This window comes from Neopelma chrysocephalum, unplaced genomic scaffold (assembly GCF_003984885.1).
Source record: "Neopelma chrysocephalum unplaced genomic scaffold, ASM398488v2 Primary Assembly neopelma1_44, whole genome shotgun sequence".
Taxonomy (NCBI): domain Eukaryota; kingdom Metazoa; phylum Chordata; class Aves; order Passeriformes; family Pipridae; genus Neopelma; species Neopelma chrysocephalum.
The window spans coordinates 10,100,206-10,117,910 of record NW_020897703.1 but is presented as its reverse complement, the minus strand read 5'-3'; the positions used below and the strand labels follow the sequence as shown (position 1 = coordinate 10,117,910).

The 17,705-nt window shown below is 40.4% G+C and overlaps 1 protein-coding gene across 1 annotated transcript in view; it reads left to right on the top strand.

The window, feature by feature from the left end:
• Positions 1-17,705, top strand: part of ITPRID2 (ITPR interacting domain containing 2) — a 41,856-nt gene that overhangs the window by 12,294 nt on the left and 11,857 nt on the right. The window contains exons 8-11 of the mRNA XM_027678417.1: positions 61-752; positions 4,278-4,350; positions 10,953-11,044; positions 14,082-15,299. Of these exons, the coding sequence (XP_027534218.1) occupies positions 61-752; positions 4,278-4,350; positions 10,953-11,044; positions 14,082-15,299 (2,075 nt within the window). The remainder of the gene's footprint in view (positions 1-60; positions 753-4,277; positions 4,351-10,952; positions 11,045-14,081; positions 15,300-17,705) is intronic.

Sequence of the window (17,705 nt, the reverse complement as noted above, 5' to 3'; positions counted from 1 at the left end):
TTGGATGTGATGACAGCAAACGTCGTTGTAATCTCTGCCTTGTGTTTCATTCTTGTACAGGTCGTTTTCGTCAGATTGAAGTGCTTACTACTGTGGCCAATGCTTTTTCCTCTTTGTATTCTCAAGTCTCTGGGACTCCTTTGCAGAAAATTGGTAGTTTGAATTCAGTGTCTTCCAGCAAAGAGGCATCCAGCCCTCCCCCTTTAAATCGCAGCAATACAGCTAGTCGGTTAATGAAGACTTTGTCAAAACTCAATCTGTGTGGCACACAGCAAGCCGATGGCAGCAGCTGCTCAAGTCCTTCACCTGTTGAAAAAGGGAAGAGTCCAGCTGAAGTAGGGAGTGAGGAAAATGATGTTAAAAATGAATCTAAATTACCAAAATATTCTAAAAAGAAAGATTCTCCCTCTTTGGCTACTGTAAAGGAGGAGATGGCCAGTAGTCAGGCAAAGGCTGGGAACACACATAAACCTACGCACCTTCCTGCTGTGACTGATGATACACAAGAGGGGACTGTGCCTCCAGAGGATGTGCAAAGTAGCATGTTGGCAAATGCCCAGGACAGACCATGCGAAGAATCTGGTCTTTTGGGCTCTCCAGGCCTCAGCAGCAGTTCTAGCACATCTGACAGCAGCGTCCTGACACAAAGGCTGTCTGTGGCACCGCTGGGTAGAGACCCCTGCGCTCCGCTTGCAAACCCGTCCATAATGAATCTAATGCTGCAGCAGAAGGACTCCTTTGAGATGGAAGAGGTGAGTGAAGATACATGACTTTGTTTGTGCATACAGTTTACATACCTTGCTATCTGCCAGCAGAGAATGTTCCCTCCTATGTAGTTGACAGTGTTTTCTCCAGGAATACTTTAAATTCTTTGAGTTGTTGCACTTTCTCAACAGTTGTAGGCTGCTCTAATTGATCCTCTTCATGAGATAACTTGCTGCTGCTGCTGTTGTTCCTGAGAGTCAGCAAGACAGTTGTCATTCCTTTTTTTTTTTTTAATCAAGCTCAGGTAGTTGCAATCACTGGCATAACTCTTAGGAAGTTTTCATGTGTAAATAGATCTAGGTTGGGCTGTGTATATATTAAAACCTTTGGGCTTAAATTTTTACTTTACTTAAATTTCCAACTAGAAATCATTACTTTTGTTGCCTAAAAGTAAATTCAGCTTATTAATTGATATTGATTAAGGATAAATTTGTGAATAAAGCAAGAGTGTTGCTGCATGAAACAGAAAAGGGGCTATCATGCAGGGTGAGATGCTCATCTTGTGCAACTTTCGGTTTTGATAACAAGCTACTATAAGTTGATTTGTTCCCTGGAAATTAGCACATTGAAAGTCACTGTTTGACATGACTTTGGAGTTGGCTTAGTTACAAATTTTGTGCTAGCTGCCTTTTAATATCTTCATAAATGCATATATCCGTTTCTTAATTGATAATTGTCCAAAAGGGAGTTTCATTTCCAGGTTCGTGTAAGTGCTTTGTTTATTAGCCTGGTAAACATGTGGTCTACAAATTTAAGAATGCAAATTTTTTATAGACTTGCAGCTTGAATTGTAAGAATTGCATTACAGTTCTTAAATTAGCAGATGTTTTGGTGGACAAATTTCAATGTGACTCTTGTTAAAAGTTCAGCAGTTAATATTTTTGTCTATGTGAAATAGATATTAAAAATGAAGGATTGTGATGTCATTGGTGAAATGAGGGAAGAAAGCAAGTGAATAGAAAATCCCCAGAGTTTTACAGCGAATGATGACATGATGATTTAGTAGATCCTGTAGTGTCATTGTCATTTCAAGCTCTTCTAGATCAACTAATGTTGTAGCTGAAGGCACTCATTAAGCAGAGAAGGTAATCCAGCTCTTGTGGTTCCTGCCTTGTTTATACTACTGTGTCCTCACCCACATGTTGTGTGGCCATCTATTGAACCAGAACAAAGGACTGGTCCAGTTGAGAGGGGAAAAAGGAACCCAGTGTATTTTGATTTATTTTTCCTGGCTTGATCCAGTTTGTTGTGTAGTTACACAAATGTTTGCATTGGCACGATCGGAGGGGACTGAGTAGCAATGCATTTTGCTGCATATCCCAGAGGAGACATCCATTTTTTGATACCCTAGGGCAAAGTTTAAACAATGAGTAGATTTTGTATATATGTGTATGCATATATTAAAAAGAGGAGTGGAATTTTCCTTCAGTGTAAGTTGGACTGTAAAGACTTGCTAAATTCTACACAAGTGTGATGTATTTGTGAAGGTTTGGTTGACACACTTTGTGAAGTGATACCAGGGCATAAACACAGCTGTTTTGGCAAGATGACATGTGATGTGGGATGGGATTGTGGTGAATTTTTTGTTTATGCAATACAGCGTATATGTATCAACTGCCTACAGATCCCTAGGAGGGAGGAATTCAATTTTGTTGAAGAAAATTTAGAACAATTCCTGGCAGCATGATTTTATTTTTGTGCGTCTCTAAGCAAGGTATAATGAACAATAAACTGTATTAGAAACAGTAACAATAACTCCTCCCCCTGTTTTCCCAGCTTGGTTTGGAGTGCATTCATATGCATAAGAAAGATGACAGATATATCAAGGAAGCTCTTTCCATGCTTACGAATGCCTTGGAGGTTTGAGTGCCCTTCGGAAGTCTGTGGCTGTGAAGATAACTGGTGTGGGAGTGAGTCAGGGCAGGATTTCCCCCAAACACCCACTCCTGAGGTGGCCAATTACAGTCCTGAAGGTCGTTTACCAGCATGAATATTGGCTGAAGGGACGGGGAAGGAGCTCCTGCGTGCTTGAGGAGCTTGAGGAGCTGCACCGTGCTGCGGACGCAGCTGGAATGCTGTCTCCCAGCCAAGGACAGTATTTAAATGAGTAGAGGCTTAGCTGTTGGAAGGCTTTAGATTTAGCCATCAGAATGAAGACACCCTTCCTGGAAGGCCGGTTTGAACAAAGTGTCTGTGAAACTTGCTGTTCCGTGTTTAAAAAAAAAAATTAAATTTTTCCTAAACTTAAATAGTGAGCTCCTTCTATGCTGCCCTGCACTTGAACAAAATAAAGATTTCCCCCTTTGGTACAGTCTTCATTTCCTAAAGGAACAGAAACCTCTAGGTTTATTGTGCAAGATTAATGCTCTTCACTTATTAATGGTGAAAAGTTCAGGCCAAGTACTTCTCAAAACCCTTGTAACTGAGAAAATGCACCCTTGTGGCTGCTCTACACATGATATCAATGTAAATATGACTTCTTCTTTAGCAAGTACTAATTTTGGCCTATAAACATCAGTATCCTGATTTTACATCTTTAAATTGATAAAAAATGGAAATAAATTCATTGCTTGGTAATTTTGAAATTGGGTAGGCAGCCCATTAGAGGGAAGGGTTGAAGATAGTTGCATTAGTGGATTGTGCATGGAGACTTGCATGTGATCCATTATGATTTTTTTCTGGATCACGCAAAAGAGAAAACATATGTTTTGAACAAAACAAAGGCCTCCCTGTTGAGATTTTAGGCATATTTTTATCCTTGTTTGAATGGTTGCCTGAGAACTGCTTTCTTAATAAGGCTGTGTTTCACGAAGTTATTAAGTAATAGGATTAATTTTTGTGTAGTTTTAAGTTTCCCAGTTGAAATCTGCATGGCTCTGAATACATTACCTTCTTTTTTTCTGTTGGAAGGCACAAGAAGTACTTCCAAGAGTAGTGGCATGGTGAAGTCTGGAGTAGGTTCTGGCAGGGTCTGGGTCCTTCTGCTGGAGGATTGGTGACTTGTGGGAAATGGTAGGGCAGCAGATGACAGTCCTTGTGTTCTGATCTTGTGACAAATTTTTTTCTAAATGTATTTTGCTTGTTCTTTATATTCAAATGAGGGCCCAAGAGTTCTGAATGGAAAAAGATAGTAGTGTAAAGGTGGTCAAAAGTGTTTTCACGTAGTAATTTTAGTGTTTTGTCAAAGAGGAACTGAAGACTGTGTTATCACAGGATGTGATTTCCAGGTCTTTTTGCATGCTGAGTGTAACCAGAGGGGAGTCCTGCACTGTGGGTGGGAGGTGCTACCCAAGGATCATTGTTCTCCTGCAGGAGCATTGCTGAATACCTGATGAAAGTTGGTTCAGGGGGAGGTATGATTCACTCCTTCAATCAGTATAGGCTGTTAGACTGGAGGAAAAAACCAAACAACAAAACCACGTCCTTCATATGCAGCGTATGTAGCTTGGGCATTTTAAGCACCGGAACATATTCCAGTTGGCTGACTAATATTCATCTCCTCTTCCCAACAGATTCAGAGTACAGAGGGGGATCTACCACACGTTCCAGCTACGCACCAGCTAGCGGTGACCAAATCAAGGAAAGGTGAGTAGACTTCAACTCCTGGGAGACAGCCAACTGCCGAGTGTCCTTCCATCTCTGAAAGGCTGATTCAGATATTTTAAACTTCTAAAGTTTCTTTTCTCTTCAGAAATAAAAAATATCTGGGTTTTTTTTTGTTGGTTTGTTTTGGTTTTTTTTTTGCTAAATCACAGAACATTACTACAAAGTGGCAACCAAATTATAGACGAGACAACAGCCCTATAACCTCACTGGCTGTTCTCACTGTTGTACAACTGATGATAGCTCAGATGACCTGAAATGTTAATTCAGATTGTGTGGGATTTTTTTTTTCCCTAGTAGATCCTGTAATTTAAGATACTCATTTAAACTAAAATTATGTTGTTTTAAACCTAAATTGCATGATACGTGTAGGTTTTTCCTATGCACTACTGCTCTGTCTGCAGGCTGGCTGCACAGAAGACTGGTGTCTCTACACCCACGTGGAAATTTTAGTCCTTCACAGGGGAAATGCTGGGCACTGGCTCTTGTGGCTCACTTAGTTGTGCTTTCATCTCAAATTCTTATTTATATGTTTTGTGCTTTCATCTCAAAGTCTAATTTATGTGTTTTATGGCTTGGGAGGGGGAAAAATAGATCTTTAAGTTCATTTTGTGATTGTTACTTTGCCCCATGTTAGCAAGTGAAGTCTGTTCTCTAGCTAATACATGTAATGAAAGGAGAAATAGAGCTTATTGCACTTAGTAGATGCTTAGCTGCAGTGCAGTTTCTTGCTGAAACATGGCTAGCATCTCTAGACGCTAAGGAGAGGCAGAAAAACCTGTCTTAAGAAACAGAGATGATCTCACTTGTATTTTCACAAATGAACTGATACTCTTGTAAGCTGTCAATTGAATTGCATTAACATGGTTGAGAATGTGCTGGACTGAGTGCTGGAGGTTAATGCCTAGTTATTGGTGATAGCTTCTGTTGCTATTTCATCAGTGCTTTGCACAACCCAGCATTGTACTCACTAGGCTTCCTCTAGTACAGACATAAACTCCTAAGAAGGACTGCCAGAAACTGCATCTCCAACTGTTCCCAGTGTTTCTCCCTTAGCTGTATTTTGGAGTTCATTACTACATGCTTTAAGTGATTACATGAAAAGAGAGATGCACTTTTTACAGGGCAGGTCTCTTGTTTGTTTGGCCTTGTCAGTTGCAGGAACAGCTTTTTGGAGAAGAGCAGCTTAAGGAACCAGGAGCTGCAGTCAGAGAGAAGAAAAATTATTTTTTCATCTTCTGAAATGCTAGTTTTGTGTTCTGTTCCCAGTAGTTATTTTGCCCTCTTCTTCCATCATGCAAGGGAAAAAAGTCAGATGGTCCTGTGTTATCTGCTGAAAGGTACCAGCAGTTCCAGCAATGGGACTTCAGTAAGACAGAAGCAGAGTATGCTGGCTCATGCTTCCCAGGCAGTATGTCCCACCCGTTTCTGAATACACTTGGCATACGTTAATGGTGACATTTTAATATGATGCAAGCATTGCCTGAAGTTTTCTGGGACTTAAGAATATGGATGCCTGCACATTTGCTGAAAGTTAGTCTGAGACCAGCATTTTATTTCACCTGGAAGATGTGGAAGTCTTGGGACTTTGTTCTGTGTAGGTTTCAGTAAAATTGCCAAGAGGAAGACCATTTGGTGGATAACTTATCCAAAACATTTAAAAAACTATAGCTTTTTTTTTTTTTTGCAATTTGTCCAACATGAGACAACATGGAGGCCTGTTTTCTCAGAGAGTGGATGTTCACCAAGTTTAAAGGCATCTAAAGTTAATGGCCTCTTATTAAAAATGCTGGCCATTGTGTCTGAATGTGAAATGCCACTCTCATTAGCAATCTCATGAGGTAGGATCAGCATGAAATTCAAGCACAGGTCTTCTGGTGCAATGTTGATTTCAGTTTATGATCCTCATACAAACCCACCTCTTTCAGTGGCATTGGCTCTACTGTGCATAAGCACTCAAAACCAAAAAATTTGTTCCAGATGAGTGCTTCCCCTGAAGGAATACTTCAGTACTTTTTTTTTTCTCGTGAGGGTACTTCTGTGTCAATTAGCAGGTTCAGTGTTGTTTGTTTATAACAGACTTATAAACCTTGCTGTGTCATTTTACATTTAAACAGAGGGATTTGGATGCTTCCTCTGACATTTACAACAGTTTGTAAGGCATTTTAAGAAGGCCTTTAGTAAGTTGTAAAGTATTCAAATTAAAAAAACAAAACAAAACAAAAAACCAACAAAAAAAAAAAACCACCCCCCCAAAAAGATTCTCTTTCTTACTGAAATAGTCTGGAGACTTAAGATATTCTTGAACAACACAGTCTGTTGCTGCTTCGGCTCACTCATTAAAGCATGTGTCTTATTTTCAGATTAGCTTTATCTGTAAGTGGTAAGCTTAGATTTTACAAAGTGACTTGCAAATGACTACTTTGCTATAGTACTGTCTTTTATGTTAAAGCCTTTATAAAGTATACAAGAAATTCTGTATTGTAGTAACTAGCGTTACGTAGTTTTCAGGTTATGTCTTCCAGAATATATTGGACTATACTAGTTTATGCATTATGCCCAAACCTGGCATTCTGGTTTTTGTTGTTGCAGACCTCAAATGCAGATGTATTTTTGTACATGTGGGTTTTTTCAGGAACACAGTAGAGAAGAATGAAAACCTTCAGGTACTTTGCACTGTAAACATACAGCATTGCTAAATGTCCACTATAAAAAAAAGCTTATTGAAAAGTTATCTGGTTGAAAGGTTTGTTAGTTTGAAAACAAAATTCTTCCTGACAAAGTTGTACAGCAGCACCTTCCATTCCAAAAAATGCCCAACAAACAAGACAAATATAGGTACAATGCGTAGAGGACAAAGTATTCTTGAGGCATTGTAATTTGTGAGTCTCTGGTTGTTGACGTCAATGGCTCTGTGAAATTTTGAGTAGCCACAGACCGGGGGTTTTTTTAAGGCATCTGACATTGATAGTGATTAATTTTGAAAATTTAGCTCTTGAAAGGGAAGAAAGCACATCATCAGCACTTCCTGTCCTTAATATAATGTTGTATTTATATCTCTCTATGGGTGCAGCTCCACAGGAGATTGGAGATGGGGGAGTAAGAAGAAAACATCTGGAATAGATTTAGTATTTGTGAGAGTCTGTGCTTATCTGTCCAGACGCTAGGAAATACCCAGGGACTCTGAGAGTTTTTGCAGCAGAGAGTTTTTGAGAGTTTTTGCTTACTGGGCTGGTTTTGTTAGTGCTGTGGTGCAGGGTGTGATCAATATGTGAAAAAAGGAGAGGTGATATTTAGTCCCATAATGAAATACTTTATAGCAAAGTTGGGAATGTTATTTTAATTTATTAATTATCTCATAACATACAAAGTTCATTAGATCTTTCCCAATAGTGCAGGTACAAGAAATGTAAATGTTAAAGCTTAATGAACAGTTTCCATGTATTTTTTCTCCTCTTCTGTGTGAGCAGTTGAGTGACACAGAAGGAGTGAGGCTGACAGTCCATTGGTAGCTGATTATTATGTTACAATAGATGAATTATTCAGTTCTTTGATAGGAATTCTCTGATGAATCTGTGTTCTCATGTTTTGTAAACCGCAGACTTCATCATCTGTTCTTTGTTTAGAACTTTTTCAGCTTATTTAATATATTTATGAATACCCACATTTCTTCTTCACTGAAGTACCTAAATATACTTTGATTTTATTTTTTTATGCAGCTTAAAACAGCAATCTAAGGGGCATTTTCATTTGTGCTCTGTTTAACTGAGATGAGAGTTTGATTGTTCCTTCTGGTTTTGTTCATCTTAGCTGGTTCCTTCTCCCACACTTTCCTTATTATGCTGCCCCAGGCCTTCTCCCACTAGTTCAGAAGCTTTCCTCTGTGTAGTAGCTTTTGGGTGCAGTGATCTTTTTTCAGAAGGTACAATTGCCTTGGGGTTATGCAGGGCAAGGGATGATTCCAGGTTGGCCCCTACTACCCAGCCTTTGGTGCTGAGTTATCTGCATTTGAAGTGAAGAGGGGAGAGCCATATCTCATCAAAAACTCTGTCTCTTAAGATGCTCCATTGCCAGGAGGCATTTTAATCAAGATCTGAATGTAACTCTGTAGCTTTTTTTAAAATGTTTTCATATTTTCCCCTTCATTGCTTGAATCTGAGAGATATTTAGGTGCCATAGAGCAGGTTGTATAGCTGGTTCAGTAGTTGACAAGGAGGGTGGATACCGTTTTGTATCAGTATATCCCAGCATAGTAGTTGGTATTTCCAGTCTTTACAGAACCAAACCTTGTCATTTTGCTACTGAAGTAGTAGAGAGTCCTGTTCTTTATAAGTTTTGACTGCATTTACATCATAGTGGAATAATGGAGAACTCTGAGAACTTACAAAAGACAAGGGTAAGGTGTGGTAGATGACTGCTCATAGTTAGAAAACGTGTCTTCTCTGATTTGCTTTAAAATGTTCAAAGTAATCCTAGCAGCTCTGTAACACAGAAAGCAGGGGATGACTGTATTAAGGGGATGTCTCCTTAGGTGGAACCAAGGTAGTTTGAATCTGTTCATATTGTGCCCGTCTCTTGCCGTGCATAAAGACAATGAGGCAGCTGTGAATGCCTCAGCTTTAGGCTGACCTGTTGGCCTGCAGTGTGTGTTGTGTAAGGCTGTCAAAGCATGTGCGTAAATAACAAATGCTATAAAAAATTATCCAAAAACTGATTTTAACTTTTTTACTGTGTCTCTGAGAAGACCAAGCATTGATTTGAGGAAGCATATAGATGTAATTTTCATTTCTATAGCTGAAAAGGAAAATTGACTGAGAAAGAAATAGAGCAGCAAGTCAGTATTTCTCTTGAGCAGCAATAAACTTCATGCACATTAAAACAGATGCCAGTACATGCACTGGTGAGTTACTTTGTCTGACCTAGTTGGACTCTCTTCCCTAAGAGAGGCTAAGGCTTTCACCAGTAGTGCTTTTTTCTCTTAAATTAAAATTCACCACATAGGAAAAGAGAGAGAGAAGAGGCCAAAGTAGGTAACTATTCACCTTGAAGGAGGTAACAGCTTCCCACCAGCCTCAGCTGTAGTGACAATCTGTTCATGTCATGCTCTTTCAGCCGTATTAATTGTATAGGGCAGTTAATAAGATCTAGTCCAGTTCTCAGGGAAGTAATTTCCATTGTCTTTACTGGGAGTTGGGTGGGGATGTCTGTCTTTAGGTAGAAAAGTTGTTTATCCTCGCAGGATATTGTAGCTACCATGATAACAGAGCAGCAGCACAATTTGAAAGGCACTCCCTAAAAGCTGTGTGAAATCACTGATACAGAAGCTTAGCAGGCAGTTTGCCTCTCCCCGGCATTCACAAACTGTGCAGGCTCTTATTTCTGTGTTAGTGCAATGTTCATCAAAACTAATACTAAATAAAATGAGTTTTGAATATCCAACAGTTTCAAAACAGTTTTCATCATGCATTCCAATGCATTGAGCTGTGAACTGGGATTAATTATACGATGGCATTTAAGTGGTTGAAGGAATGTGGGGCAAAATTCTGCATTAAGCCTCTGAGAAGACAGCAGCAAGCTCTTGCCCAAGGGTGAAGGGGAGTAGGTGGCAGGGGTCTAAAGGCTAGAGACCACTGTGGTTGCTTCCTATCTCCAAGCTTGTACACTTTTCCTGAGACCTAGAGGTGAGATAAGGTTGTCGCCCATGCTGCCCTCAGGCTGAGCAAAATGTTTATGGTGCTGTAAAGTAAACCCACACTTGGTGGGTGCTTCCTGTTTCCCATTGGGAACAATGTACATGCAATAGTGTACTGCAGAGCTTGCTGAGATCTCCTTAAAGCAGTTTTATGAGCCCAGTGCTTGCACCAGAGAAAGTCACTCCTGGGAAACACTGAGGATTTCAGAGCCTCTTTAGGCTAATTTAACACTTACCTGATGTAAGTAGAAAGGAACAAGCAGGAGAATCTTATCTTGCATGTATAAAATGAGCGCTGGGAATGTTCTTTGGCAGATTGCCCATTGATGTGTAAAGGGATGTTTTGTATTTGTTCGCTAAACCAGCAGAGGACCATCTCCAGCAGTTGGCAGAGGCCCCTGCATTGCCCTCCCTGCTCATGTCATGCTGTTCCTTTGGGTGTATGGGGTGGTGTAAGCTGGTAGGAGAAGAGGGATCTCCTTTATCTCTGTGATCGGGAGGGGTGTCAAATCTGTACTTGTCAACACAAAAGCAACTCTTCCACTGCCTGCATGTGAATTAACCAGTGATGCAGTTTTGTTGAAGGGGAACTCCAGCAGCGGCAATATCTGCAGAGCGGTTTTTTTCCACAGCACAGGAAAGAAAAATGTAAAAGGTGGCTTCTCTTCCACTGCTGCTTGAAGTTTCAGAAGTAGGGCTTTGCGTGAGAGAGGTTTTGCTTGAAGCAAACAAGTTGTTCCTCTGTATTGTTCAAAGTGGAACTTGAAAAGGAATTGTGTTATCCACTTAACGTTACTTTGATGTAAAAGGAAAGCACATACTGAATGTGATTGGGCTTGAAAGGCTGTGATTTGTAAAGTAATTACAGTTGTGTTTTGCTTGCTTTAAACAGACCAGCTGTTACGGACAGCGAGTCAGCACTCTGACAGCAGTGGCTTTGCTGAGGACTCCTCCACAGATTGTTCTCCATTTAATCAGCTTCAGGTGAGGTTCTCATAATGTGGTTGAAATATGAATGATTATTGTAGGACAGTAGGGACCTGGGAGGATGGGAGGGATGCTGATATTTGCTATTGTGACCATCAGTTTAGGTCCTGTAAAATTACAGTTTTCGGAGCTGGACCTGCCAAGTCCTGTACAGAACTGTGTTCAAATTTGAAAGCCTTTCTGATAGGTTAATCTGGGTATACTTGGGTGTGCAATAAGCTCTAAGTTGAGTATGTCCTCTTTGCTGTTTCTAGAGTATCTTTTCTCACTATCTGAGGCTCCAGCATTGTAGTCCATTTCTCTCATGACTGTAGTGGGCAGAGATTAAGATTATGATTGCTATTCTGCTGATCATTTCAATTTTTGTATCATTTTTACCTTCCTACTCTTCCCCACCCCCATATTTTTCTTTTTTTTTTTTTTAAGTTAGCAACTGATAGAAAGTGAAAACAATTTCATACTAACTGTACTGTGAAGGTAGACTACTTTTAGTCAATCTGAGCTTCCACACTTTTTCTTGTTCCAGTTCCTTTGATCTCTGTCCCAGACCTTACCGTGATACTGAGCAGAGACTGCATATCTTAGGGAAAGCTTTTGTTCCAGCATGGTGTTTAAGTGTCTGCTCAATGCACATGTTTGCACAGCGTTGTACCTGATATTTTGGAGAGCTGCTCTCTTGCTTCTCCTAAAACATTCACACAGTAATAGCCATGATGTGGTTGGCCTGCCAGTAGACAGAGAAAAGCCTTGAGTCACACCCTTGCCCCAAGGCCATCAGTTAGCTGTCTGGGACCTAAACCGAAGCTTGAAGGAATAGAAAGATGGGATTCTGGGTACCTTCAGTAATTTCATTTCTGTGGCTTGCATCTGCTGAACTTTTTTTTATACTGCTGTATGTTTTTTCCCGTGTGGCACACCAAGCATTTTAAAAGCTGTTTGGCAGTTACTAGGAAGAGATTTTTCACCCTCCCCATCCATCATTGTTGCTTTTCCCTTTTGGTACTGGTATTCTGTGCTTTCCAATTTAGTAGTTTTTCAATTGAGTACCAAAATAAAAACCAAGACAGTGCTAGTCTTTGTGTGTCCCTTAAACATCAGCTTATGCTTTCCAAGAGAAGAAAGTGAATAAAGGAAATTATAAGCCTGAGTCTCTGCAAAGGACATAGTAGTCTGAGTTGTTCTGCTCTCTACTAAACCATGGCTGCACTGAAGTTGACAGGCATGTTAAAAGGTGAGTCAGATTAGAGTTGGTCACTCCTGATCTTTATGTTGGTTGCAACCTGATTAAGAGTCCATTAAAACCATGTTGCAGCCAAGTTGCCCCTTCACTGGAATACTGGTGGAGTTTATCTGTGTTGGCTGTGAAGGGAAGAGATTTTTCTGCTTTCTGTTATGCTGTTTTGAAAAGGTGTATTGAGACTGCACGAGGTTTGTGCCATGGAGTTGCTAGGCTCTCTTCTGCCGCCTTCACTGCTTTATTGAGACAAAGTGCTGAGCTGAATTGAGAAAATGGGTGAATGATGAGGCTAGGGATAATGAGAACTTGGCAGCTAGTGAAGAGAACCTGTGAAAAGATGAAGGGGATACAGAGGAGTCTATATTGTTTCTTAAAAGTATGGTAAGTTAGTGCCATCTACTGTTAAATAATTGACTCTAGCAGCCATAGCTTTTCTCTGAAACTCAGAAGAAAACTCAAAATTTGAACTACATTGCCTTTCATGACTTCAAAAATAAAAATTTCTGAGGGAAATTTTGATATTGAGATGGCATATTCTACCAGGGAGTTTCATGTTACCAAAGAAACTAGAAGAATTCTCCATCCAAGTTCGTGAAGTTTTATTTGCCTTACTCATAATTGAACAATGCAATGGAGGATTAGAGACCCAGATATAGACACACATAGCCCACATGATTTCACCTAGACATTATAATCTTTTATTCTTATAATAGTTTTAATTTGAAAAGTATCTGAACCTGCACAGTCATAATATTTTGTGGCTGTGCTATTAAGTGCAATGTTAAGTGTGTACTTACAAAGATGACCTTCATGACTGAAATCTTCTAGGTGGTTGGAGAAGGAACTATATATAACCTGGCATACACCATACGTAATGTCTTTGTAAGGAACTAATAATTAATTTCCTAATGGCAATGAGAGCTGTAAAAATCAGAGATGGAAGAATTTTTACTTCATGCGCCAACTATGGTAAACTTTCAAGACCGTACTTTATGGTTCTCTTAGAAAAATGTCTTGTCCACTTGACACCAGTCAGTCAGGCCAGCCTAAAGAATATGCATAGACCTCTTTTTTTCCTTTCTCATAAAAATGCTTTTCCTGCCATTTGTTACCTGTTAAATTAGCTCCCTTACACGTGCTCTGGTTTAAACTGTGATTTAGAGTGAAAAGGGGAAGAAGTATCAGGAGAAAGGAAGGAAGGATGAGCTAATAGTACTGAATGCAGTCTTCTATTGAGATTAGTATCCTAATGTGAGATCATCAGTCTTCAACAATTCTGTAACTTAAAACAGGGCAGACTGGTTTTCCCATTCTTAGTGTTGTCCTGTAACAGTAGTTTCACTACAGTCTGCAGTTCTCCTCACTTCTCTGGATACATTTCCTAATACCACCCTTCATTTCAGCACTATGAACCTTTATATATGGGAGATGCTATGTACCATCACCCAGCTATCCATTAGTCTAAATACTAGCATTTTACTCTTTTGCTCTACTGGCACTTCTATTCTTCTGGCAATATAGAAGTTATTGTCAAATCAAAGGAATGTGTGAAGTGTTTTCTCTTTAAAAAAAAAAAAAATCTTTTGGTGACATGCTTGACTGTGCTTCTAATGTATCTGATACCATGGTTTCTTTGTTCTCCTTCACTGTGTCTCTTGCACACTAACTGCATTACTCTTTCTGCTACCCACTCCAATGTCCAATGAATATGGAATTGGATTCTTAGACTGCCTGCTGAGAAGGCAGTAGTTGAGTCTCCAGTATGTTCACTCCTTTGCTGTCTCTTATTTTTCCTAGGTTCAGGAGTCTTTGCAGGGCATGGGAAGCAGTGCTGACAGCTGTGATAGTGAGACAACTGTGACATCACATAGTGAGGAACAGAAGACACCAATAACCAAGGAACTACCCTGTTTCAATAAGTTTGAGGAGGAGGAAGAAGAAGATGATGAGGGGGAGGACGAGGATGATGATGATGAAGAGGATATTATCTCTCAAGTAGAGAGACGAAAGGTAGGGGCACCTTCTGGTAACAGGAGTGAAGATAGAAAAACTGTTGACTGTAAAACTGAAAAAAATAAAGGACAAGAAAGCAAATCATCTCATGTATCAGAGACAGTCCAAGGGGAGGTCGGCTCTAAAGAGGAAGACATTTCCAACAAGGAAAAAGAATTGGACCTGCTGGAGGAAGGCAGTGTGTTTGAGTTTCCTCAGTACCACACACACCATATCCTCAGGTCGATGGAGTCTTTGGAAGGTGATGGCTCCTCCACATCACCTGTAGACAGAGTTCAAGTCGCCTTGCAAAGAGCCGAGATGAGGATCATCAGCTCATCTGATTCCAGGGCCAGATGCACTCTGCTTAAGTCAAAAGATCATCTGAGGAAGCAGAGACTTTTGTTTGCTGAATCAGGCTATCCTCTAAGGCGCTCTCAGTCTCTCCCAACTGCACTGCTGAATCCAGTGAAAGTGGTGTCCTCTGTAAATGTCCAGTTAACTCCAGGAAAAGAGACGCTGTGCAGTCCTCCTTCTTTCACCTACAAGTACACACATGATGAGAAAGCAGCATCTGAGAATGACAAAAGCGAGGATGAGGCAGCCGCCAGCCAGCCGGTGTGCAAATCCACACTGTTTATTGCGCCTTCATCCTCCAAGAAAGAAGTGCCCCAGACTGGGCCCAACAGGCTGTCTGAGGAGCTCAGTCCCACCAGGGTACACAGCTGCCCGCTGCACACGCCAGCACACATGTCCCAGTCAACGTGCTCCCTCCACTCCCTCCCCACCGAGTGGCAGGACAGACCACTGTGCGAGCACATGAGGACGCTCAGCACCCACAGTGTCCCAAGCATCTCTGGCTCTTCCTTCAGTGCCATGCTTTCCCCCTTCAACTGTCCCTTCTTTCCAAGGCATGTTGGAGTTCCTCATCGACCTCTTGCCATCAACCCACCCTCCACTGTGGAGATGCAGCTACGCAGGGTCCTACATGACATCAGAAACTCTCTGCAGAATCTCTCACAGGTAAGAGGAAGCCAAATTTTGCCCCTGGAGAAAAGGGCATCTTATTTTTTGCTGCTGTTTTAGGAGCTTCTGTTTCAAGTGGCAGATTTAAAGTGTTTAAAGTGGGGAATTTTAGGTTAGATATTAGGAAAAGGTTATTCACCCAGAGAGTGGTTGGACATTGAAACAGGCTCCTCAGGGAAGTGGTCACAGCACCAAGCCTGGCAGAGTTCAAGAAGCGTTTGGACAATGCTCTTAGGCACATGTTGTGACTCTTGGTTGTCCTGTGCAGGGCCAGCAGTTGGACTTTAATGACCCTTGTGACTCCTTTTCAAGTCAGGATATTCTGTGATTCTATGGTCACCTCTCCAGTGCGCCATTATTTTTGCATTTAATGCTTTCTTATTGCAGTTGACTCAGATTGATTTGGATTTTTAAAAAATATTTTTTATTTTTTAGCTTTTATAGATATCCTTGAGTGGGAGGGAGGAACAGTGTACTCTTTATCAGCCATTATTTTAAGATGAGAGTCATTGGCTTTAGATTTAAAAATACATATTCATAGAATCATAGAGTGGCCTGGTTAGTCCTTTGACTTTTCTTCTGCTCTTTGACATACTTCCTATCCAACTAATAAAAATGTATTTTTTCCTGGCAAGTCACATAGCTTCACTTATCATGTCACTGATTGATCTCTATTTGTTTCTGTGCTGTTTCATGCCAATTTTTTGCACTTTCAACTCTGGAGCTAGTCAACATGTTCCTGATATTATCAGTCATTTATTAAGAATCGATTTTGTCAGAGCATGTGAAATTTTGTCCATCTCGTCACTCAGAAAAGAAATGCTGAAGAATGTAAGCACATGTATTTTACCAATTTCTGCCACACCTTCTGCTCCTCCCCTCCCGATTGCAGCCATCCGTTCTCTGTCATCCTGATACAGCTGTTTTCTTAGGTAGTGATCCAGTTTAGGAGCCTGCAAGCTCCTGCAGGAGGCTCTGTGGGCAGGGCCGTTCAGACTCTCTTTATGAATACATGAGGACTATTCAGTTGTAGGTCTACAATTTCTGTGGGTTTAGCCCAAGAACAGACACGTGCCTGGCTGCACCATATTGCAGATGGTAGGCTGTAGTGCGCTTTTTTTGGACCTGTTATTTCGTTAATTTTGCCATTTGTTAGAAGTTAGAGGTGAGTCGATTCTTCCTTTGGTTATACCATCTGGCCCTGTTTCTCAGAGCAAATTTGGTACTGTGACCAGCTCTGCAGCAGGAAGCTGTGACCAACTGCATTTTAAGTCAGCCATTGCTCAAGATAGTGGATGGTGTGCCTGGGAGGAAGTGTTTCCAGATTTTAACCTTCTTTGTAGAATTTCCTCATGTATACCAATTGCAGCCTTGATTTGGGTAAGGTTACAGTGTGCTACAGTACTTTTTTGATATATACTATGGTAACTAAGTGCACTGAAGAAGAAACCTCTGTATTAAACCGGAACTCATGCTAAAGATAGTTTAGTTTAAAAATAGAAAAAAAAAAAGCATTAGAGAGGACAGTAATATCTCCTAGACCACTTGTTCTTCTTCCTCCAGCATATTTTGTCTAGACTAGTTCCATTTTGGGGGCTCGGCCCTTCTCGTTGCAGAGGTTTGTATGAAAATGTATTCCCTGTTTTTTCCTGCAGCAGAGATCAATTTTGGCACACAGCATACTTAGTGGCTAAATAAAAAGATGAGATGTTTCAAACATGATTATGATTTTAGGAAGGAATAAAGAGGAGTAGATAAATTGCTGATAGAATAGGGAACAAGAGAAAGCTGGCGGAGGAAAAACAAACCCACCCCCTTGATGTGATCATGTTTGAGCAAAACTCTGGATGAATGGACGTGCTTCAAATTTTCCATGGCATATCAATAGTCCTTTGAATTCTTTCAAAATTATGTTGGACAAGCTGTCTTTTTCATGTTTGAAAAGGTAAACATTTTTGCTCTTTCCACTGTTCTTTGTTGTGCCATGTCTCTACATGTAATAACTCCTGAATTTTATCTGTTTGCTCCATATGTTGTTGCAACATGCAAATAGAAATTCTTCAACAATCTTGTTTTAGTGAGAGATCATTAGCAAGCAGGTCTCTTTGGATATAGGCAGTGGAGTGAGACTAACAACCAAAATGAACAAAAACCCCCCAAACTAAGAACTGAGGAAAAGCCCATAACAAATATGACTGTAATCATGATTTCAAAATAGGACACAGTTTAATTTGCTCAGTTCTGGTTTTGAAGTTGTTCTTTTTATCATTAGCTAAGACAATTGAGACTACTGAGTTTTCAGGCATAAAATACTTTGTGCAGAAAAACTTAGTTTTTGTTTCTGCTCACTGTGTCAGACAGGATTAATTTGGTTTTTCAACCACAGCACACTTGCATTGCAGA